This window comes from Heterodontus francisci, chromosome 2 (genome assembly GCF_036365525.1).
Source record: "Heterodontus francisci isolate sHetFra1 chromosome 2, sHetFra1.hap1, whole genome shotgun sequence".
NCBI classification, from domain to species: Eukaryota; Metazoa; Chordata; class Chondrichthyes; order Heterodontiformes; family Heterodontidae; genus Heterodontus; species Heterodontus francisci.
In genome coordinates this window covers 213,472,836-213,498,548 of record NC_090372.1, presented here as the reverse complement: position 1 = coordinate 213,498,548, position 25,713 = coordinate 213,472,836, and the positions used below count along the sequence as shown (strand labels likewise).

Sequence of the window (25,713 nt, the reverse complement as noted above, 5' to 3'; positions counted from 1 at the left end):
TGCAACTTGCAAATGAATTAGTTTACATTTAATTTGTAAAAGACCCATGCTACTTGCTTGCTTTTTTATTTGTTACGAGAGTTCTTCTATTTGTTTTGTAAAATATGTTTTGAAGGACATATGGCTGAATTATGGACATTGATTCATCTGGAATCTTGAAGAGATGCTGAACTTCTTGTTTTTAAGGGAGGTCACCAGAAGGTTTTGGACTGAGCTTGAAAACAGACAATTACTGGAAGGCACCTATCTGTAGATAATTACCCAGCAGGGCTGGTTTTTGACTCGGGGAAAGATGTTTGCAGAGAAGTGACAGGTCAAGATTTATAGAGATCAGGAGGCTTGTCTCTTGTGACATTGTTTATGGTTTTGCTTTGGACAGTGAGTTGGTATACGGAAAATGATTTAAAAAGACAGTTGGAGTGTAAACTGCTTGGAAGACAGTTTTTTGCCTGCCAAGGAAACCCAGCTCAACTCTTTCTCTTTCCTGGAAAGAAACCCTGCATATTCAGTGTGTCAGTCTCCTCTTTCCTCCTGTATTTGAAGAAACCCTGCATATCGAATGTGTGGGAACTGAAACCTCCGTTGCTGCATTTCTGCTGTAAGGCCTGCCTGAAATCTCTGTTGCTGCATTTCTTGGAAAGCCTACCCAAACTGATCTTCAACATCGCCAGGAAAGAACTGTTCCAGGAAGATCCCAGTGACAGGCTATACGCATTTGGGATGCTAAACCAAAATAAAGTACACCTTTCCATATCTTCTCTTTCTTCAAGAATTAGCAGGTATTTGACCTGTGTTTTTCTGTCTTTTTTTGTAACAGAGCTCTAAAACAAAAATCCCTTTTTTTTTTATGGTTCACCGGTGTACGTATGTATGTGTGTGTGAGGGGCTAAGGTAAAAAGAGAACGTTTATATTTTAATCTATGTGTTTACGCTTTACTTCATTACTGGTTAAGACTTGTTTTATAATAAACTGGATAATTTTGTTGTTTATTAAAGAAACCAGTTTGTTGTGTTTTATTCTGGGATAAAAATAGAGTCTATGATTGACCGTATCGGTAAGTGGGAAAAAATTTAAATATATGCTGTGACCCGTGGAGAAGTGGATCTAGAATAAACCGTGCACTCCTTCTGCTTTGGTCATAACATTGTAAACTGATTGAACAATAAGGGTCCAAAAGCAAAATACTATAGATGCTGGAAATTAGAAATAAAAAAGAGAAAATGCTGGAAATAAACAGCAGGTCAGGTAGCAGCTTCATAGGGACAAAAACAGAGTTAACATTTCAGGCGCATGACCTTAAGGGTGCCTGCAGCAGAACTATGCAACCGTATCTCACATGTGTGCATGTAGATTTATTTGCCATTATGGTGCATGTTCATCATTTCTCTTGTTAGATTACACGCTACTTCCAGATAGGTAGAGTCAGGAGATTATATAATCGTTAGCAACATGTATTGATGGCTGACCGGCCAGGATTGTTTCCTTTATTGAGAGAGGCGCCAGTGGGATGAGTATTGTGGGTCAGGGTGCTCACTGAGCATGGGAAGAGGGTCAGGTTTGAGCATTGTTTTTGGTCTGTTATGGTACTGATCTGGGTAGTTGCAAAGTGGAGGTTGTTCCACTTGTAATGTTTCCCTAGTGCAGCTTTCTTTAAAAGATAAAGTATATTCTCATTATGTTCTGATACTTTATTGCTGAAAATGCAGGTTGGGTTTAAACATGACAAGAGAAAATAATTTTCATAAGTTACTGTTAGAACTTAAGTTTATTTAATATGTAATTCGAAACATGAGAATTGCTAGACAAGAAAAGACCAAGCCCATCTATTTGCCTTCTACTGTCCTGGTACAGTTATAATGGAGTTGTTAACTAATCATACTAATCAATTAATCTACACTAATGTCATAATGCCAATGGTCAAGAACTTTGGGAATCATATGCCCAAAATCTCCTGCTCCTTTCAAGCATGCTACACTTGCCACACGTCACATCTCAAATTATTCATATACAGTATCCCAAAATAGTACCTTCTGGAAGAAATCTGCCTAATTTGCAGTGACTGACTCAGCATTATCTGCTTCCACCCTTTCCTTAGGGAGACTGTTCCGTTGATATACCACTGGCTTATTGAAATCATAGAGGGAATTTTATGCTGGCAACGGGGGTCTCGATGTCAGGAGAAATCCACGCTGAGATCCTCATGTCACCTCTTTTCCTGAAGGCCCGCCGGAATTTAGTGCCAATCAGGCACTTCAGTAGACAGCAGCAGGCCTTCCATAGGATTTAGGACCCCATTGCCAGAAGTCCCACCCTTGGAGACCTGCCAGCCAATCAGAGGCTAAGTGCCTTTTAACGAGGAACCACCCCCGGCGACAGGAAGCAACCCGCCTGGTTATTCCTACCCTATGGCGACAGGACTGCCCGCCGCACAGATAATTGCGGCTGCGGCGGGAAGAGACCCTTAACTGGCGGTTTATTGCCCAGTTAAGGGCCTCAATTGGCAGCGGGGTGGGAAGGCCATTCACAGGTTATGAATTGACCCTGCTTCAAGCGCAGGCTGTGTCTTCTGGAGTACACCTGATATAATTCTGTCTTTTGATGTGTTGGAGTTTATGTATGGATATGGTTTCATTTTATACTTCAATGTCTGTGAATGGAGTAGAACTGTAACATGATAGGAGCCAAGTGAGTTCTAATTGTTTGCACCTCACGATCACCAAAACAGCTCTACAAAAAAATGCTCCAGAGCTTGTGGCCATTGTGTAATATGATCTCTTTAGGTTCACATACAACAGTATATCTGGACATTGACATCTGCTGTTGACAGAACTTAATTCCATTGGGGATATTAAATCCAAGCTGACATGATTTATGAAAGGCTGATCACACCGAACAAGTTTATTGGAATTCTTTGAGGATGGAACAGAATAGTGGAAATAATAATATATAAGTAGTGTGCCCTCGAAGATGTGCACCTGCATGGATAAGTAGCAACCTGGCAGAAACCTTGCAGGCCCCTCACAAGTTGTCTTGTTTAAGATAACCTGCGGCTGCGCAAATAAAATTAAAGGTATTGAGCATTTAAATGAACAAACTGCGCACAACAAAATAAAATTAGAGGGAACATTGATTTGTAGTTTGACATGAAAGCCCTTGGAGTCAAAGATGAAACTGTAAATTGTGTTCCTAATTGGTACGATTTTAATTGTTCCATCATTGGTGGCTGTGCCTTCAGCTGCCAAGGTTCTAAGCTCTGGCATTCCCGCCCTAAATCTCTCCAGTATCCTACGGTTGGGATTTTATCCTGGCAACGGGGGGGGTCTCAACATCCAGAAAAAGGCAACACCAAGAATCCTGCATCGTCTCTTCTGTGGCAGGCCTCCCAAATCTAGTGCTAATTAGGCACATACGTGGACAGCAGCCGGCCTTCCACGGGATCAAGGACCCCGACGATTGAAGTTTTACCCTCGGACAGCTGCAGGTCAATCAGGGGCCAGCAGCTCTTTCACTGAGCAGCACCACCGTGGAAGCAGTGGCTGCTGCCAGTGGAGCTCCCACCCGAGGCCTGGGAGTGGCACTGGACCCAGGTCACAGGTAGGTCGGGGTGGGCGTCATGGGGGAGGTGGACGTAGGGGGGGGGTTGGTGGCGAGGGCAGGGTGGCAGCTCTCAGTGGGGCCTCCCCGCCCTTCCCGATATCAGGTTCCTTATTCAGACCCTGTGCCTTTTAACGAGGGATCTACCCCCCTGGAGCCGGGAAGCAGCCCGCATGGTTTTTTGTGTCGTGCTTCCCTTGTGGTGGTGGGATGAGGCCCTTAAATGGTATTAATTGCCGTTCATAGGTCTTCCTGCCCAGGACTTAATTTTGGTGGTGGCGAGAAGGTGCCAGGGTCCTCCCACCTCCCCGCCACCATCCCACCCTGTTTTATGCTCCGCCCGCCTCCAAACCTGCTGCGGGTGAGAACATAAAATTCCCCCAAGGTATCCTTAAGTTGTTTTGAACAATTTTACTAAGGTATGTAAACTAGAGGCATGTAAATAGATCCAGTGAGCTTTTGGCTCCATGGAGGGGGTTATGCTGACATCTTGAGTTATTGATTAGGCTCTATCTGGGAGTTTTTTCATTGAATTCATTAAAAGATTTAAAAGTATTGGGAAGGCTTCAAAGAACAAGACTAGAATTATATTCAAATCAGTGAGCTATGAAGAGAGGCTAAGTAGCTCAATCTATTTCCAGTGGGAAACATTTTCAAAGGAGAAACATAATTCAGATTTATTAAAATCTTGGTAAGGCATCTGTGAAGAATGTCTTTTTGATAAGCCAAGTGGCGCGATTGTAAACTAACTATATATAAGATATGAGGTAATTACTTCACTGTAGAAATAACATGAAGAATAGGCAACTTGGTTAAAGCATACAAAGATTTTGGAGGCATTCCTGGTTCCATACTGAGTGAAGGATATTGGCTGGCATTGACAAATAGGAGACGGGAACTACTCATGTTGTTGTTGTGCATAGGCAGATAGGCTGAATGGCATTTTGTGATTCTTGCCCGATTCTTTCTTCTGACTCTTGAATTTCTATCCAGTCCTGGATCAGAAAGTGACCAACATGAACATATCTTTAGCAGCCAGTTTGAAGATGTGTTTTTTTAAAAAGCACTTATTATATTCATACAGCACCTTATGTCTCAGAAATGCACAGGGGTTTTCTCTGAAATGTGTTGACTTTTGCTATGTTGGCAAGTGTGGCAGCCAGTTTGAATGCAGAAAGGTCCCATACAGCAATGAGATGAATGAGGAATATTTTTGCTGGTGTTTAGTTGGAGAAGGAATGTTGGCAAATGCCTTAAAACTTATAACATGTACATGAACCACCAGAACAGGAAGACCAGGCTTTGTCTGTAACCTTCTCCAGCGCTACAGTCCTCTGAGATATCTGCACTCTTTCAATTCTGGCTTCTTGTGAATGCCCAATTTTAATCCCTCCACCAATGGTGACTGTGCCTTCAGATGCCTGGGCCCTAAGCTTTGGAATTCGCTCCCTAAACTTTTCCACCTCTACTCTTTCTTCTTAAAGAGGCTCCATAAAAACTACCTCTTTGACTAAGCTTTTGGACACCTGTACTGATGTCTCATTGTGTGGCTCAGTGTCAAATTGTTTGTTGTTCGCTCCTGTGAAGTGTCTTGGGATGTTAAAGGTGCCATGTACATACAAGTTGTTGTTGTTTAAAGCCTCATCTGACACCGTAGTGTTCCTTCAGTACTGCACTGGAGTACCAAGCTAGGACATTTATTAAAATGTGGGCGGCACAGTGGCGCAGTGGTTCGCACGTAGCCTCACAGCTCCAGGGACCCAGGTTCGATTCTGGGTACTGCCTGTGCGGAGTTTGCAAGTTTTCCCTGTGACCGCGTGGGTTTTCGCCGGGTGCTCCGGTTTCTTCCCACAGCCAAAGACTTGTAGGTTGATAGGTAAATTGGCCATTATAAATTGCCCCTAGTGTAGGTAGGTGGTAGGGAATATGGGATTACTGTAGGGTTAGTATAAATGGGTGGTTGTTGGTCGGCACAGACTCGGTGGGCCGAAGGGCCTGTTTCACTGCTGTATCTCTAAATAAATAAATAAATAAAATCTTGCAGTTGAGAGAATCTGACGATCACTAATTTTTATTTCATGCTGCAACGTGCAGCCAATATGTTCCATGCATAATAAACCAAAAGATTTAATAAAAAGTATGTTAATTGTCGGGGGGGGGTGGTGCAATTTCTGTTGGATAAGGTGAAAAGTGATACTTCTTTTGCAGGAAGCTCCTGTGAAGAGCTTTGGCATGTTTTCCTAAGTTAAAGGTGCTATAGAAATTTAAGTTGTTGTTGTGGTGAACGTGTTTGTTAGGTTGCGACAGCTTCTGTGCAGCTTGCAAGGAATGTGAGAAATGTAAACAGCAGTGGGATTGACCAGAGAGTCTGGCAGCATTGCTTTGCTGCAGTCTGAACTTTGGTGCCCATATCATTCTTTGTCATTGTCTAACAACTTGATCAATGGCTGTTGCAGTGGGCATTGGAAATGGCTCCAAGTATAGACTGTTAAAGCTTTGATCTAGCTGCAGTCATGAACTTGAAAGTGTTCTGAACTGTGGCTTATTCTAATGCTGTGTAATCGTTATTGAGACAGGCAGTCTCAATAGGTATACTGGATTGAGCTTTAGAATGTTAAAGCTTTCTGTACCATGTAATTAGAAATGTGGTGAGATGGATATCACAAGAACATGCTACAGGGCATGAAGCGATACGTCTTTAGAAAATGCTTTGTAGTAGAAAATGCACAGCTGAACAATTTGTAACCTCATAATGGAGCTAGCTTGCTTAAATTTATTTTCAATTGGTTTATGTAAAAAGAAAATAATACCTGCTCACCTGAGGGTGTTCATGTTTTAAATTCTATTAGAAGATATTTAGATTTTCCCTTCAACTTGTTTGGTTGGCCTCCGAGCATGTTTTCCCGTCAGGTAGAGTGATGGGGGCCATCACTGTGCTCTTCCCCAGACTGGATCAGTGAGATTGGGGCAGTAAATCGAGTAGATTGGAGTAACTTCCACCCATGCACCTAATCGATAGTCAGAATTTGAATTCAATTAATTCAATTAAATTGAATCCAGTTAATAAATCTGGAATTAAAAGCACATCTAATGATGGCCATGAAACCATTGTCGATTGTTGAAAAAACCCATCTGGTTCACTAATGTCCTTTAGGGTAGGAAATCTGTCATCGTTGCCTGGTCTGGCCTACATGTGACTTTAGATCCACAGCAATGTGGTTGACTCTTAAATGCCCTCTGAAATTGCCTAGCCAGCCACTCAGTTGTATCAAACAAAGTCAATAAGGAATTAACAGCACTGTGGGTGTACCTACCCCACATGGACTGCAGCGGTTCAAGAAGGCAGCTCACCACCACCTTCTCGAGGGCAATTAGGGATGGGCAATAAATGCTAGCCTTGTCAGCGATGCCCGTATCCCACAAACGAATAAATTAGAACAAAATCTCTGTCCATGCCAGGGATATGCGCAAGTTATTGGGTGAGGGCAGGGTTGTATCTGGCTGTGAAACTCTCTATGGTGGGATAGCCTAATAATGCTATTTTCAGGCTATCATATCAAGAGTCACACTAGTGTCCCATGCATTGCAGAGCTGGCAGCACATTGGGATTGTATCCTGTACTGTAGGTTCATTGACACCTCTGTGTCCCAACAGGGCATTGTTTATGCTGTATTTGAGGTGCTCTTGAGGCATTTATTAAAAATTTACAATCACGGTGGTGGAAGACATGGCTGCTTCTGAGAATTCACTGTCTGTGCTATATGAAATTGTGAGAACAAGATTTGAGGTACAATTTACAGAATTGCTTCCCAGACCCTGAACAGCATTGATTTGCAGATTGTGAAAATAAAATCTTAGCCAAATTGCTGTATGTCTTAAAGGAAATTTGATCCATGCTTAAAATGATAAACTATCGTTACTTTGGCTTTCAGACCTTGTATGAATAACTTGTATCTACTCTTACTAACCTGGTCGGTCAAACACACGTGTGACCTGAGGTAATAGTTTGTTAAAATAATCACTAAGCAAAAGTGTAAAGGTTGCAGGATCATACACCCAGAATCTCAATTACCATCTAATGATAAATGTTTGCAATTCTTTTATTTCCTGATATATTAAAGTCGTAGAAGTGGATTTCTAGTGATATGTTTACAGAGATCAGGATTACTACTTCATCACAAACTTACCTTCATAATGGCTATTGCATTCTTACTTCTCAATTAAGGTACATTAAAAGACTCTGAATTACTCTGATCTAGTGTTCTTTTGTGAGGTTATGGTTCTTTAAGTTTGGAACAGTGATACAGTGTGTTCGTCAGGAAGGACCTGGGGACAATCAGCAAAACTATCATCCCTGCGTCCCTGCGCTCAGTGGCTATAAAAATGTAAATGAGGCACACGGTTATAGAGGTGTTCAAAATTATGAGGGATCTTGATTGAGTAGATATGGAATAACTGTTTCCACTGGAACCAGAGGACACAGATTTAAGATAATTGGCAAAAACTCCAGGGGGAGATGACGAGAAATATTTTTACATGGTAAGTTGTTAATGTCTGAAATGCACTGGCTGAAAGGGCAATGGAAGCAGGTTCAAATATCAACAACAATTTGCATTTATATAACACCTTTAATGTAGTAAAACATCCCAAGGCGTTTCACAGGAGCTCTTAGCAAACAAAATTTGGCAGTGAGCCATTTAAGGAAATATGAGGACAAGTGACTAAAAGCCTGTTCAAAGAGGTAGGTTTTACTGAGCATCTTAGAGGAGGGGAGAGAGGTGGAGAGGTTTAGGGAGAGAATTCCAGAGCTTAGTGGATAGGCAGCTGGAAGCACGGCTGCCAATTTATCGGTGAATAGGATGCTCAAGTGGCCACAATTGAAGGAAGGTAGAGTTATTAGAGTGTTGTAGGGCTGGTGGTGGTTACGTAGAGAGGGTGGGGGAATGCCATGGAGTGATCTGATCACAAGGATGAGAATTTTAAAATCAGGGTGTCGCCAGACTGGGAGCCAATGCAGGTCAATGGGCATGGGTTGATGAGCAAGTGGGACTTGGCGCGAGTCAAGATATGAACAGCAGAGCTTTGGATGAAGTTTATGGATGGTGGAAGATAGGAGGCCAGGAGAGCATTGGAATAGTCAAAACTGGAGATTAAAAAAAAGATGTGTGTCCAGCAACAGTGGCGCAGTGGTTAGCACCGCAGCCTCACAGCTCCTGCGACCTGGGTTCAATTCTGGGCACTGCCTGTGCGGAGTTTGCAAATTCTCCCTGTGACCGCCGGGTGCTCCAGTTTCCTCCCACAGCCAAAGGCTTGCAGGTTGATAGGTAAATTGGCCATTATAAATTTCCCCTAGTATAGGTAGGTGGTAGGGGAAGGTGGGGATGTGGTAGGAATATGGGATTAGTGTAGGATTAGTATAAAAATGGGTGGTTGATGGTCGGCACAGACTTGGTGGGCCGAAGGGCCTGTTTCAGTGCTGTATCTCTAAATAAACAGATGGACTGAGATGGGTGATATTATGAAGGTGGAAGTAGAGTTTCAAGATTAAGAATTTGGGAATTAGAAAGGAAGTCAGATGTGAGTTATCAGAGAAGGTTGTTGAAATGGACACTGCAAACACATTTAAGGGAGTAAGCACTGGGCAATAAGATTAGAATGTATAGGGAAATAAGTTGATTGTCCAAATTACATTTTCTGTTCCAAAAAACTCCTGTATCCTTGTATAAATCTAACTTTTGGCAATTATATCTTTAGTTAAAACTTATAGCCCATAACATTTTTCTTTACTTGAAAGCGCTAGAGAGCAAATTTTAATTGTTTGTTCAAAATTTGGTATCTAATTAAACCTTGTACTGTAGAGGGTCAATAGCTGCCTGATTGTTGACACTCCTTCAGTTTTTCTCTGGGATCAGGTTGAGAGATCGCTCTTCTGCTGCCGTCCTGTCTGTGATTTGGTTCAAAGTAATGGTGCTGGTTAAAGCAAATGGCATAAGAGTGAATGGCAAGGCATTCCCAGAAAACACAGTTATCCATGAAAAGTATTTTTAGCAGAGTAAAATAAGGAATTTGAACTGTGTAATTATGGACGCTGAGAGCTATTCTTGAACAAATTATGTTAATTTATAGCACACTGTTGCAGTTTAAGCTGTTTAAACATTTTTTCTCTTTCAATGGTTGTATATTTCCCTCAAATCAGCTTTGCTTCTCAAGAATCAAAAGTGAATATCTTAGTTTGCCCTATTTTGCAGAAAGACTATACAATGAAAATCTTGCTATGTCTCTTAAAAGGTAGAAAGTTTGGAACCTTCTGTTACAGGCTTACACAACACTTAAAACATTTTACATTAGCAAAGATGTTGAACAAATATTGTAGAGTACAATAATAACTGGGTAAAAGGTCTGCAACCCAACCACAGAAGGTTAAGTCATTAATTCACTTTCAGCATTTCAGAAAATCTTTTTCTAGCTGTTCTTAGTTTTGTGAAAGGGAAATATTTCTTTGACTGAAACTGAAGCTCCTTCTCTTGCCTCTGGTAAATTGAATGTTGTCTTGAGGTGGGTTCCTTAGGTAGGTGTTGCATGTGGAATCTTGGAGCGCTGAACTCACATCCCCCACCATTGGCAGCTATGCCTCTAGCCCTATGCTTGGGAATTCCCTCCTCAACCTCTGTGCTTGTCTATGTCCCCCTCCTTTTAAGGACCTTTCTTAAAACTTGCCTTTTTGTCTAAACTTTTGGTGACCCCTCCTGATATCTTCCCCTTTGGCTCAGTGTCCATTTCCTTCCCATGTACCTCTGAAATATATTGGAACATTAAAGGTGCTATTTAAATACGTATTATTGTTGAAGAAGAATTTATGTTAGTGCTACATTACCTGGAATCTAAGCTGTTCACACTACATATCACTTGATTGCTTTCATGTAAATGATAGTCTTTCTTCTTTTGGGCCTCCTTATCTCGAGAGACAATGGATACGCGCCTGGAGGTGGTCAGTGGTTTGTGAAGCAGCGCCTGGAGTGGCTATAAAGGCCAATTCTGGAGTGACAGGCTCTTCCACAGGTGCTGCAGAGAAATTTGTTTGTTGGGGCTGTTGCACAGTTGGCTCTCCCCTTGCGCCTCTGTCTTTTTTCCTGCCAACTACTAAGTCTCTTCGACTCGCCACAATTTAGCCCTGTCTTTATGGCTGCCCGCCAGCTCTGGCGAATGCTGGCAACTGACTCCCACGACTTGTGATCAATGTCACACGATTTCATGTCGCGTTTGCAGACGTCTTTATAACGGAGACATGGACGGCCGGTGGGTCTGATACCAGTGGCGAGCTCGCTGTACAATGTGTCTTTGGGGATCCTGCCATCTTCCATGCGGCTCACATGGCCAAGCCATCTCAAGCGCCGCTGACTCAGTAGTGTGTATAAGCTGGGGATGTTGGCCGCTTCAAGGACTTCTGTGTTGGAGATATAGTCCTGCCACCTGATGCCAAGTATTCTCCGAAGGCAGCGAAGATGGAATGAATTGAGACGTCGCTCTTGGCTGGCATACGTTGTCCAGGCCTCGCTGCCGTAGAGCAAGGTACTGAGGACACAGGCCTGATACACTCGGACTTTTGTGTTCCGTGTCAGTGCGCCATTTTCCCACACTCTCTTGGCCAGTCTGAACATAGCAGTGGAAGCCTTACCCATGCGCTTGTTGATTTCTGCATCTAGAGACAGGTTACTGGTGATAGTTGAGCCTAGGTAGGTGAACTCTTGAACCACTTCCAGAGCGTGGTCGCCAATATTGATGGATGGAGCATTTCTGACATCCTGCCCCATGATGTTCGTTTTCTTGAGGCTGATGGTTAGGCCAAATTCATTGCAGGCAGACGCAAACCTGTCGATGAGACTCTGCAGGCATTCTTCAGTGTGAGATGTTAAAGCAGCATCGTCAGCAAAGAGGAGTTCTCTGATGAAGACTTTCCGTACTTTGGACTTCGCTCTTAGACGGGCAAGGTTGAACAACCTGCCCCCTGATCTTGTGTGGAGGAAAATTCCTTCTTCAGAGGATTTGAACGCATGTGAAAGCAGCAGGGAGAAGAAAATCCCAAAAAGTGTGGGTGCGAGAACACAGCCCTGTTTCACACCACTCAGGATAGGAAAGGGCTCTGATGAGGAGCCACCATGTTGAATTGTGCCTTTCATATTGTCATGGAATGAGGTGATGATACTTAGTAGCTTTGGTGGACATCCGATCTTTTCTAGTAGTCTGAAGAGACCACGTCTGCTGACGAGGTCAAAGGCTTTGGTGAGATCAATGAAAGCAATGTAGAGGGGCATCTGTTCACACTACATATCACTTGATTGCTTTCATGTAAATGATAGTCTTTCTTCTTTTGGGCCTCCTTATGATAGTCTTTATAGTACGGAAATGGCAACTAAAACACATTTATGTCTGGATTCATTGCATGAATGAACAACTTTTAAACTATTCTTGTTTCAAATTTGAATGACATGAATCAGTTGACAATGCAACATCCCTTTAACATTGGCATAAAACAGGACAGGATTTATACACTTAGCTCTTTTTAGTCGAACTGAAGCATCTCATTTGCAAGAACAAAGCTATTCACCCTTTTGAAGTGTAGAAGCATTGTGCTGCTGAATGCCACTGGAGATTATATATTTTTTCAATTTGTGACATTTCTTTCTCCAGAAAGATTGTGACTTACATAAGATGTGAGGATGACCAAGCAATGGAAGTATAGAAACATAGAAAATAGGAGCAGGAGGAGGCCATTTGGCCCCTCGAGCCTGCTCCGCCATTCATTATGATCATGGCTGATCATCCACCTCAGTAACCTATTCCCGCTGTTCCCCCCTATCCTTTGATCCCTTTCGCCCCAAGAGCTATATCTAACTCCTTCTTGAAAACGTACAATGTTTTGGCCTCAACTGCTTTCTGTGGTAGCGAATTCCATAGGCTCACCACTCTCTGGGTGAAGAAATTTCTCCTCATCTCAGTCCTTAAATAAATAAGTATAAACTCAATGGAAAGGGTATAAGGGAACAGAGGCACCTGGAGATGCAACTACATCATTTCTTGAATGTTTGAATGCTGGTAGATTAAACCCTTTTTTTTAAAAAAAAGGCTAACAGCACTTTTTTGCTTTTACAAATAGAGGCATAGAGTATAAACACACAGTTAAGAATAAATTAGTACAAGGCAATTGTTTGAGTATTATGAGGTTTCAGTGCCTATTATTGAAAAGATATGAAAGCCACAGAAAATGTATTTTTAAATCCAGCTAACAGGTGGTCACCTAGATTTTCCAATCAGCGTTATTTTAATACCAGTTGTAACATTTCTTTTTTTTACCATTTATAGACTATTCATTCTCAAGCAATGTCCTTCAGAAGGGAGGGCTGAATAGTGGTGGGGCAATTTTTGTTGCAATTATAATCAGCGTTGTGTTGAACAGGTGAAAGGATAATTCAAGTAGGTTGAGATGGGTAGTGTCGGCTTTTCTTCTCTTGAAATGGATGGTTGACTTTCATGTGGTGCCCTTTCCAGGTAATTGACTGTAGTTGACAAGGCTGAGATTTCAGAAGTGTCCATAAATATGCCCCTAATATTTCAGATATGGACTTCAGGTTATTAAAACTTATATAGTAACTGATGGAGACTGAAAAGAAGCTGAGACCAGATAATTACCATTGGGGTTATGAGAGAATTTTGTTTTTAAGTGTTTGGAATGCTATGAAGCTGTTTTTAAAAAAAACAGCACCTGTCTCCCTTGTGTGGCTATGTTAAATTGCACAATAATTAAAAGAATGAGTTCTGAGGAAATAATTAGAATAAATATGCACAGTACAAATATTGGTAACATTCTCCTTTTATATGATGAGCTCACACAAACAAAAATTTTGTTGAACTTTGGCAGAGACACACTGGATCAACAAATTGAGGTTTCACCTCTTACCGTTTAGATCTTCCTTTAGTCCTCCATGTAGTAACACCCTTGTTTACAGCAGGAGCTTCCACACATTCCTGCATTGCTAAAGCTGCATCCAAGAAACTTGGTTTTCTATTTCATGTAAAACACTTGTTTTCTGTCAACAATCCTAAACTGTCTGTATGGAGCCAACATCCACCTGTCCATATTTGACAAAGCCCTTCTAATGCCTCCTCTCATGCTCCTGGACAAGGTACCTGTCCAGCAACTCTTCCTCATAAATGGCTTCTAATTTCAATCTCTATATCACAAAATAATTGTCTTTTTATTGATGGTACTTTAGTCAGTCATGCTTTATGCCTTGCTCTAATTACCAAATATACTGACCTAATTGCTGTTGTCCTCACTGAACCCTTATTGTGTTGAAATTAAGACTCTGTATGCTATGTTTTACTCAAACTCATTATTCCTCAGGACCTCAAAAACAATTTAATTTCTAACCCCCCTCAATCTTTTCTTCCTACAGGTATTTTAAACCAGAGCTTAGCACATCACTTAATCGCTCTACCTAATTTAGCTCTGTTACAATTTTGCATCAGATATTTGTCTCAGACATCCTTTTTTAATTCGTTCCTGGATGTGAGCATCGCTGGCTAGGCCAGCATTTATTGCCCGTCCCTAATTGCCCTTGAGAAGGTGGTGATGAGCTGCCTTCTTAAACCTTTGCAGTCCATGTGGGGTAGGTACACCCACAGTGCTGTTAGGAAGGGATACATATATGGCTGACTGGAAATTTGCTCTAGCCTTTAAATAACAGAAGAATGATCAACCTGTCAGGCTACAAATTAGGAATTGGGTTTATTAAAGAAATAAGAATATAAACAGTAACAAAAACAACATTTTCCTTGGTTATGCAGTATATAATTCACACCTGTCTGGATGCAAAAATTATAAAGGAGACAACACTTGGCTAGCACTCCTAATGATACTAAAATTGGAACAACATCGATATGATAAATCTAGTATCTGATGTTCATTGAGCCTCTGTGGAAGAGTATTGAATTGGAAGAAGGCTGCAAAATATTCCAACCTGGGCATGATCAGAGATACCTTGTGGGCCATTTACCTTTCCCACCTTGAATTCAAGACATAGAGTTAAGAGTTCAAAATGACAATCAAACCTAACTTTTATACAGAACAAAATGGATTCTGATAACCCAGCTGTTAGGAATGATATTTTCATATATTTTTCATATACCTGCTGATTAAGTAAACAATTGAGCTGATTGCTTGCAGTCACCCAGCTTAATAACAAAAGGCAAATCAATTATTCATGACATTTTGAGCAATACTTAAGGACTTCTCCCAACCTACAGAAACCAAGCAAGATTAAAATGGCTACCAAAATCCTGACCAGTTATAAGAAGTCTTTTTTCTTGATTTTGGAACACTTCAGCACCCGCTATCATCTCTTTTATTCCTCAAATACATACTGACTTCAGGAGACAATATTACTGCTAAGCATGGGACATCGATGTGGCGGCTGCCCCAAGCTGTAGTGCGTCCCTCAGCACGTAGTCTATTATATTAGACTGTTACATGAAAAGGAAGTGTGCAGGGTCAAGGGGAGAAGGCAGGGGAATGGAACTGAGTAAATTGCTCTCTCGGAGAGCCAGTGCGAACACGATGGACCAAACGACCTCCTTCTGCACTGCAAAAATTCTGTGTTTCTGTGATAGTCCTGGACCTTGAAATGTGCCAGTCTGCAACACTCAGTCTTCAACAGCTCTTTGCACTGCAAGACCAGCAGGCTTGTTTTTTATTCATTCTTGGGATGTGGGCGTCGCTGGCCAGGCCAGTATTTATTGCCCATCCCTAATTGCCGTTCAGAAGGTGGTGGTGAGTTGCCTTCTTGAACAGCTGCAGTCCATGTGGGGTAGCTACACCCACAGTGCTGTTAGGAAGGGAGTTCCAGGATTTTGACCCAGCGACAATGAAGGAACGGCGATATAGTTCCAAGTCAGGATGGTGTGTGACTTGGAGGGGAACTTGCAGGTGGTGGTGTTCCCATGCATCTGCTGCTCTTGTCCTTCTAGTTGGTAGAGGTCACGGGTTTGGAAGGTGCTGTCTAAGGAGCCTTGGTGTGTTGCTGCAGTGCATCTTGTAGATGGTACACACTGCTGCCACTGTGCGTCGATGGTGGAAGGAGTGAATGTTTTTGGGTGGGGTGCCAATCAAGCAGGCTGCTTTGTCCTGGATGGTGTCGAGCTTCTTGAGTGTTGTTGGAGCTGCACCCATCCAGGGAAGTGAGAGTATTCCATCACACACCTTACTTGTGCCTTGTAGATGATGGACAGGCTTTGGGGAGTCAGGAGGTGAGTTACTCAGTACAGGATTCCTAGCCTCTGACATTCTCTTGCAGCCACAAAATCTGTATGGCTACTCCAGTTCAGTTTCTGGTCAATGGTAACTCCCAGAATGTTGATAGTGGGGGATTCAGCAATCGTATTGCTATTGAATGTTAAGGGGAGATGGTTAGATGCTTTCTTATTTGAGATGGTCATTGCCTAGTACTTGTGTGGCGTGAATGTTACTTGCCACTTATCAGCCCAAGCCTGGATATTGTCCAGGTCTTGTTGCATTTCTACATGGACTGCTTCAGTATCTGAGGAGTCTTGAATGGTGCTGAATATTGTGCAATCATCAGCGACTATCTCCACTTTTGACCTTGTGATTGAAGGAAGGTCATTGATAAAGCAGCTGAAGATGGTTGGACCTAGGACACTACCCTGAGGAACTCCTGCAGTGATGTCCTGGAGCTCAGATGATTGACCTCCAACACCACAAGCATCTTCCTTTGTGTTTAGGTATGACTCCAACTAACAGAGTGTTTTCCCCCTAATTTCCATTGATTCCAGTTTTGCTAGGGCTCCTTGATGTCATACTTGGTCAAATGCTGCCTTGATGTCAAGGGCAGTTACTCTCACCTCACCTCTTGAGTTCAGCTCTTTTGTCCCTGTTTGAACCAAGGCTGTAATGAGGTCAGGAGCTAAGTGGCCCTAGCAGAACCCAAACTGAGTGTCAGCGAGCAGGTTATTACTGACCAAGTGCCGCTTGGTAGCACTGTCGATGACACCTTCCATCACTTTACTGATGATTGAGAGTAGACTGATGCAGCAGTAATTGTCCAGGTGGATTTGTCCTGCTTTTTGTGTACAGGACTTACGTGGGCAATTTTCCGCATTGCCGAGTAGATGCCAGTGTTGTAGCTGTACTGGAACAGCTTGGCTAGGGGCGCGGCAAGTTCTGGAGCACAAGTCTTCAGTACTATTGCCGGAATTTTGTCAGGACCCATAGCCTTTGCAGTATCCAGTACCTTCAGTCGTTTCTTGGTATCACATGGAGTGAATCGAATTGGCTGAAGTCTGGCATCTGTGATACTGGGGACTTCATGAGGAGGCCGAAATGGATCATCAACACGGCACTTCTGGCAGAAGATTGTTGCAAATGCTTCAGCCTTATCTTCTGCATTGATGTGCTGGGCTCGCCCTCGGGCATTCTAAAGTGCATCTTTCACCGAGTTGATGGTCCTCCGGCAGCAGTTGATATTTATCTCGCTGTGCGTCCCTGGGAACAGCCTGCTCGTGATGAACCTTGAAAAAAACCAATACATCTCTTTCCAGACCTGCTTTGCAAAGGCACATTCCAGCCGGAGACTCTGGGCTTTCAGGAAGGATCTGACACCAATAGCCAAGCTACTTCTCGGTGCTTATTTGAAAGTTCTAGCAATGAGGCCAAAAGAGTTTGTCAGTCTCCTCAGAAAACCATCTGACAGGGTCCACCATTTCCTTTTCTCGCAGGGCCTTGAGGACGTTACGTGTGGACTACTGCCTGACGGATTTGTGGTCAAAGGTGTTTTACTGTGAAGCCTTTCCACGAGTCGCAGGTGGTATGGTCCGGTCCAACTTAATGGTGTATTCTGCGGCAACGTGGACAGATAGAGCCTCAGCACGTAGTGACACTTGGTATTTGCATACTGAGAGTCTACGCACAGCTTGATGCAGCCACACACAAAGGGGGCCATCAGGATGAGGGTGACGTTGGGTACATTTTTTCTCCCTTTAGATGTTTATACATTGTGTCCCTGTGGACACGTCCCATTTGCAATCTCCAGATAAAGCGGGAGATGGCTTGGGTGACTGCTGTGGTGCAGGAGTGGGGTATGGGCTGTGGGGTATAGACCTGTGCCATGTAGAGGCTGTAAAGTTTTTTTTCTCCGAAAATTACTTTATTTATAAAATTTGTAAAAATACATTACATAAGTTCAAATTTGACATTACGTAAATGCAATACTGATCAGTTTCTTTCGATACAGTACATGAGGTTCCTCACTACACTTGCCATTACAGGTTATATTTGCAACGTACCCTAATTTACATTTCATGTTGAACAGTCTTTGGTGCATACAGCCTGAGGGGTTTTACATGGGTTCCAGCACCTCGTTGTACTATAGCAGAAGGGCCTTGCACAGTGGCCTTTCCCCATTGAGCCTTTGCGGCAACTGCCCCAAGCTATAGTGCGTCCCTCAGCACATAGTCCTGGACCTTGGAATGTGCCAGTCTGCAACACTCGGTCGTTGACAGCTCTTTGCACTGGAAGACCAGCATGTATCGGGCAGACCAAAGAGCGTCTTTCACCGAGTCGATGGTCCTCCAGCAACAGCTGATCTTTATCTTGTGTAGAGGCTGTAAAAAAAAATCTTTATTTCCAAAATATACTTTATTCATAAAAATCTGTTAAAAAAATACATTACCAAACAGTTTCAAACAGCACCAAGTCAAAAAATACAAGCAGTGCAAAGCTGATCAGTTTCCTTCAATACAATCATGAGTTGCCTCACAACCCTTCCATTTCATTTGTCATGCCATTTACATTTTACAGCAAACAAAAATTTTCCCGATACAGTTCGAGGGGTTTCCCATGGATCCAGCCCCTTGGTCCAGCTTGGTGGGGGGACCTTACACTGTGGTCTTTCCCCATTGAGCCTTTGCTGCGGCTGCCCCAAGCTTTAGTGCGTCCCTCAGCACGTAGTCCTGGACCTTGGAATGTGCCAGTCTGCAACATTCGGTGGTGGACAACTCTTTGCGCTGGAAGACCAACAAGTTTCGGGCAGACCAAAGGGCGTCTTTCACCAAATTGATAGTCCTCCAGCAGCAGTTGATGTTTGTCTCTGGGAACAGCCCGTAGAGCACAGACTCCTGTGTTACAGAGCTGCTTGGGATGAACCTCGACAAAAACCAATGCATCTCTTTCCACACCTGCTTTGCAAAGACACATTCCAGGAGGAGGTGGGCAACCGTCTTTTCCCCACCACAGCCACCACGGGGGCATTGCGCGGAGGGGGCGAGACTTCGGGTGTGCAGGAAGGATCTGACGGGGAGGGCTCTTCTCATCACCAGCCAAGCTACATCTTGGCACAAAAACAAGAAATGCTGGAATCACTCAGCAGGTCTGGCAGCATCTGTGGAAAGAGAAGCAGAGTTAACGTTTCGGGTCAGTGACCCTTCTTCGGAACACCAAGCTACATCTTGGTGCTTGTTTGAAAGTTCTGGTGATGAGGCATTCTGCCAAATGACTTTGGCGGTCTGCTCGGGGAACCATCCAACAGGATCCACCGTCTCCTTTTCCCGTAGGGCCTTGAGGACATTCCGTGCAGACCACTGCCTGATGGATCGGTGGTCAAAGGTGTTTTCCCGCAGAAACTGCTCCACGAAGGATAGGTGGTACGGCACGGTCCAACTGCATGGAGCGTTCCGTGGCAATGTGACCAGGCCCATCCTTCGCAACACCGGGGACAGATAGAACCTCAGCACGTAGTGACACTTGGAGTTTGCGTACTGGAGGTCGACACACAGCTTGATGCAGCCGCACACGAAGGTGGTCATCAGGATGAGGGCCACGTTGGGTACATTTTTCCCGCCCTTATCCAGAGGTTTGAACATTGTGTCCCTCCGGACCCAGTCCATTTTAGATCCCCAGATGAAGCGGAAAATGGCTCGGATGACCGCCACGGCGCAGGAGTGGGGTATGGGCCAGACCTGCCGCCACGTACAGCAACAACGTGAGCGCCTCGCACCTGATGACCAGGTTCTTACCCACAATGGAGAGAGATCGCTGCCCCCACATGCTCAATTTTTGTTGTACCTTGGCTACTCGCTCCTCCCAGGTTTTGGCGCACTCCCCGGACCTGACGGTGAAGGGGACAAAGGATCAGTCAGCCCAGTTCCCAAAGAACATGGCCTCGCTCTTGCCGTGGTTAACTTTGGCTCCCGAGGCCAGTTCGAACTGGTCGCAGATGCTCATCAGTCTGCGCACGGACAGCGGATCCGAGCAGAAGACGGCGACGTCATCCATGTACAGGGAGGTTTTAACCTGAGTGCCTCCGCTGCCTGGGATTGTCACCCCTCTTATGCTCGCATCCTTCCTAATAGACTCAGCAAAGGCTTCAATACAGCAAACAAACAAGACCGGGGACAGAGGACAGCCCTGTCTGACTCCAGATTGGATCGGGAAACTTTCTGATTCCCACCTATTGATTGAGACTGTGCTACTGATGTTTGTGTAGAGCAGTTTGATCCAATTGCAGATTCCCTCCCCAAACCCCATTTTAGAGAGCACGTCCATCTTGTAGGTGTGCGATATCCTGTCAAAAGCCTTCTCCTGGTCCAGGCTGATGAGGCAGGTGTCCACCCTCCTGTCCTGTACATAGGCGATCGTATCCCTGAGTAGCGCGAGGCTATCAGAGATCTTCCTGCCGGGTACAGTACAGGTCTGGTCAGGGTGGATCACCAACTCCAGAGCAGACTTGACTCGACTGGCTATGACTTTGGACAGAATCTTGTAGTCAACATTAAGCAGGAAGAAGAGGCTGTAAATTTTTTTTTTTTAATTTTCAAAATATACTTTATTCATAAAAATCTGTAAAAATTACATTGCCAAACAGTTTCCAAACAGCGCCAAAAAATACAAACATTGCAAGGGAGATCAGTTTCCTTCAATACTGTCATGAGTTTCTTCCCAACCCTTCCGTTTCACAATTGTCATGTCAATTACAGTTTTACATTTACAGCAATTGAGAATATTAACGATACAGTTCGAGGGGTTTCCCATGGATCCAGCCCCTCAGTCCAGCTTGGTGGGGGAACCTTACACTGTGGTCTTTCCCCATTGAGCCTTTGCTGCGGCTGCCCCAAGCTTTAGTGCATCCCTCAGCACGTAGTCCTGGATCTTGGAATGTGCCAGTCTGCAACATTCGGTGGTGGACAACTCTTTGCGCTGGAAGACCAGCAAGTTTCGGGCAGACCAAAGGGCGTCTTTCACCGAATTGATAGTCCTCCAGCAGCAGTTGATGTTTGTCTCGGTGTGCGTCCCTGGGAACAGCCCGTAGAGCACAGACTCCTGTGTTACAGAGCTGCTTGGGATGAACCTTGACAAAAACCACTGCATCTCTTTCCACACCTGCTTTGCAAAGGCACATTCCAGGAGGAGGTGGGCGACCGTCTCTTCCCCACCACAGCCAACGCGGGGGCACTGTGCGGAGGGGGCGAGACTTCGGGTGTGCATGAAGGATCTGACGGGGAGGGCCCTTCTCACCACCAGCCAAGCTACGTCTTGGTGCTTGTTTGAAAGTTCTGGTGATGAGGCATTCCGCCAAATGACTTTGACGGTCTGCTCGGGGAACCATCCGACAGGATCCACCGTTTCCTTTTCCCGTAGGGCCTTGAGGACATTCCGTGCAGACCACTGCCTGATGGACCGGTGGTCAAAGGTGTTTTCCCGCAGAAACTGCTCCACGAAGGATAGGTGGTACAGCGCCGCCCAACTGCATGGTGCGTTCCGCGGCAATGTGACCAGGCCCATCCTTCGCAACACCGGGGACAGATAGAACCTCAGCACGTAGTGACACTTGGAGTTTGCGTACTGGGGATCTACACATAGCTTGATGCAGCCGCACACGAAGGTGGTCATCAGGATGAGGGCCACGTTGGGTACATTTTTCCCGCCCATGTCCAGAGATTTGAACATCGTGTCCCTCCGGACCCGGTCCATTTTAGATCCCCAGACGAAGCGGAAAATGGCTCGGGTGACTGCCACGGCACAGGAGTGGGGTATGGGCCAGACCTGCGCCACGTAGAGCAACAACGTGAGCGCCTCGCACCTGATGACCAGGTTCTTACCCACAATGGAGAGAGATCGCTGCCCCCACATGCCCAACTTTTGTCGTACCTTGGCTACTCGCTCCTCCCATGTTTTGGTGCACGCCCCGGCCCTTCCGAACCATATCCCCAGCACCTTCAGGTAATCTGACCTGACGGTGAAGGGGACAAAGGATCGGTCAGCCCAGTTCCCAAAGAACATGGCCTCGCTCTTGCCGTGGTTAACTTTGGCTCCCGAGGCCAGTTCGAACTGGTCGCAGATGCTCATCAGTCTGCGCACGGACAGCGGATCCGAGCAGAAGACGGCGACGTCATCCATGTACAGGGAGGTTTTGACCTGAGTGCCTCCGCTGCCTGGGATTGTCACCCCTCTTATGCTCGCATCCTTCCTAATAGACTCAGCAAAGGGTTCAATACAGCAAACAAACAAGACCGGGGACAGAGGACAGCCCTGTCTGACTCCAGATTTGATCGGGAAACTTTCCGATTCCCACCCGTTGATTGAGACTGCGCTACTGATGTTTGTGTAGAGCAGTTGGATCCAATTGCAGATTCCCTCCCCAAACCCCATTTTGGAAAGCACGCCCATCTGTAAATACCTAATCGAAAGATGAGGTACCATTCTGTGAGCTTACATTGAGCTTCATGGGAACACTTCAGTAGGCTGAGCACCTACCATCTTGCTGTCATGCTGACCTCTCTTTCCTGAGGCATTTTACAGCCTTACAGACTCAACATTGAGTTCAGTTTTAGATCGTAATCACTGCCCCCATTTTGGTTCCCTTTTTTTTGCATGTTTCAGTCTTATTCTTGCTTTTCTCTGGTTTTTGCTTTTGGATGGCAGCTGTTTATCATTCTGCCATTCACACCTCCTCGAGACACATCTTTTGGTTCTTTATTTGTCCCATTATCACTCCCTTTGGTCCTGCACTACCAACTCTTTTGTCAGTTAATCTCTCATGTCTTCCACCCTATCACAGACCTTCCCTTTTGTTCTTTTTCCACCCTCCCCCATTTCACCTGCTTATAATTATTAGATTTATAACTTTTCCCAGTTGACCTGAAATATTAACTCTGTTTCTCTCTCCACAGATGCTGCCTGACCTGCTGAGTATTTCCAGCATTTTCTGTTTTATTTCAGATTTCCAGCATCTGCAGTACTTTGCTGTTGTTCTCCTTTTCTGAGCTTGTTCTATAATTTTCTTTATTTCACGGGATGTGGGCATCGCTGGCTAGGCCAGCATTTATTGCCTATCCCTAATTGCCCTTGAGAAGGTGGTGGTCAGCTGCCTTCTTGAACTGCTGCAGTCCATGTGGTGTAGGTACACCCACAGTGCTGTTAAGAAGGGAGTTCCAGGATTTTGACCCTGCAATAGTGAAGGAACGGCGATATTGTTCCAACTCAGGATGGTGTGTGGTTTGGAGGGGGACTTGCAGGTGGTGGTGTTCCCATGCGTCTGCTGTCCTTGTTCCTCTAGGTGATAGAGGTCACGGGTTTGGAAGGTGCTGTCGAAGGAGCCTTGGTGGGTTGCTGCAATACATCTTGTAAATGGTACACACTGCTGCCACTGTGCGTTGGCGGTGGAGGGAGTGAATGTTGAAGGTGTCAATCAAGCAGGCTGCTTTGTCTTGGATGGTGTGGAGCTTCTTGAGTGCTTTTGGAGCTGCATTTATCCAGGCAAGTGGAGAGTATTCCATCACACTCCTGACCTGTGCCTTGTAGATGGTGGACAGGCAATAGGGACTCGAGAGGTGAGTTACTCACTGCAGAATTCCCATCCTCTGACTTGCTCTTGTAGCCACAGTACTTATATGGCTGATCCAGTTCAATTTCTGGTCACTGGTAATCCCACACCCCGGATGCTGATAGTGGGGGATTCGGCAATGGTAATACCATTGAATGTCCAGGGGAGATGGCTGGATTCTGTCTTGTTGGAGATGGTCATTGCCAAGCACTTGTGTGGTGTGAATGTAACTTGTCACTTATCAGCCCAAGCCTGATTGTTATCCAGGTCTTGCTGCATATGGATATGGACTGCTTCAGTATCTGAGGAGTCGCGAATGGTGCTGAACAGTTTCTGGTGTCTAGGTTGATGGTCCATCTAGTTTCATTCCTTTTAGACTTCTCTCTAGTGGTTTGGTACAACTGAATGGCTGTAGATTTAAGTTTTGTGGGTGAAACAAAACCCTACAAGGCAGACTGAGTGGCTTGCTAGGCCATTTCGGAGGGCATTTAAGAGTCAAGCACATTGTTGTTGGTCTGGAGTCAGATGTAGGCCAGACAGGTAAGCACGGCAGATTTTCTTCCCTAAAGGGAGTTAGTGAACCAAATGGATTTCCCCTTCTGCCCTCCAGCATCATTAGCAGGCCTTTCAGCTATCACAGTCTCAGCTATCTTCCTGAGCCCATCTGCCTTGTAGGGTCTTATTTCACTCACAAAACCTACATCTTCAGCCTCTGCTTTGTCCACCTCCCCGAACTCCCCGCTCAGTCTCACTCACCTTTAGTGAAGTGCATTTCACAATCTTAAAAATAATATCTAAATGTATGTTATTGTTGCAGTTGTTTTCAATCTTTGTGATCTCCTGCACTATTGATCACTCACCCTGGTTTCTCAATTTGAGAAAGAAATGCTGTGATTGTGTGTGATGGCTTTTGCAGCCTGCTCCAATGATGTAAAAAACAGCCATCTATTACAGGCAGCTTATTGTTTCTGACAGTTCTGATTTGATTGATGCTTCCAGCATATAGTGCAGCATGATTGGTGTGTGGTTTATAAACAGACACTGTGATACTTGGCAAGACTAGGAGGTTAAACATTGCAATTAGAGCCTACTTGTAAGGGTCAGGATAGCTCAGCCTGAGGCTTCACAGATATCAGGGCCTCGGTTTGCATCAGAAATTAAAGCAGTTGTCTGTGACCGCATCTTTCCAGCTAACTGGCATCTCCCAACTGTTAGCCTAATATTAAAGGATTAAACTGCAATCTCTTTGGGATTTGGGAGTTCTTTAGTATTAAATGTACTGATGCTATTCCGTTGCTATTCCAGGGTCACATTGTTAAAAGCAGCATAAGTATTCAAGGTGTACATGTGCACTGTCTGTTTCCACCATCTACAGTTGGCAAAAAGATTTTGATAAGGAAGGGATACTTCCAACATTAAATAATTACTCTTCCCTCATTCGACGTGTGGCAAAATGCATTTTAAAATGCCTTTTACCGACTTCAGAATAAAGAGCTCCTCTTGTACCCCAATCCAGAGACTTGAGTACATAATCCATATTGACACTCCAGGACTGTGCTGTAACAAGTGCCGTCTTTCTGACGAGACGATAAACTGAGTGAAGTATTTTATTGCAAGGATTCACCTTCAGGTGTCAATGATCTGATGTAGAAGCCAGTCACGTTTCCTACATTACAACAGTGACTGCACTACTTACTTACTTACTTTTCCTTCCTCTCTCTTTCCCTCTCTCCCTCTCTCTCTCCCTCCAGTGGTTCTGTTCAGTTTCATCTGAGTAGATCTTCATTAATGTTGGGGCCCTAAATCATGTTTTTGTTTATCTCCTCACTTTTTTTTCATGAACATCAGCAGGTGAGCTTGGACAATGAGAGCCAGCTGCTCTTCAAATATTGCACACAAATCTCCAAAATTAATGGTCAGTTAGAGACCGGTTGGTCCATCAAGCCTGCCCCACACTCAGAATGACTGGAGCATCATGACTAAACACTTCTTCATCCCTCCCCCAACCCCCTAAGCCACTCCAGAACCATAAAATAAAAGCATAATACTGCGGAAACTGGAAATCTGAAATAAAAACAGGAAGTTCTGGAAATACTCAGCAGGTCGGACAGCATCTGTGGAGAGAGAAACAGAGTTAACGTTTCAGGTCTTTTCTGATGAAAGGTCACTGACCTGAAATGTTAACTTGGCTTCTTTCTCCACAGATGCTGCCTGACCTGCTGAGTATTT

General features: G+C 44.4%; 1 protein-coding gene across 1 annotated transcript in view; it reads left to right on the top strand.

The window, feature by feature from the left end:
- arhgap39 (Rho GTPase activating protein 39) overlaps window positions 1-25,713 on the top strand; it is a 381,858-nt gene that overhangs the window by 79,428 nt on the left and 276,717 nt on the right. The window contains exons 4-5 of the mRNA XM_068052219.1: window positions 15,444-15,459; window positions 23,752-23,782. Of these exons, the coding sequence (XP_067908320.1) occupies window positions 15,444-15,459; window positions 23,752-23,782 (47 nt within the window). The remainder of the gene's footprint in view (window positions 1-15,443; window positions 15,460-23,751; window positions 23,783-25,713) is intronic.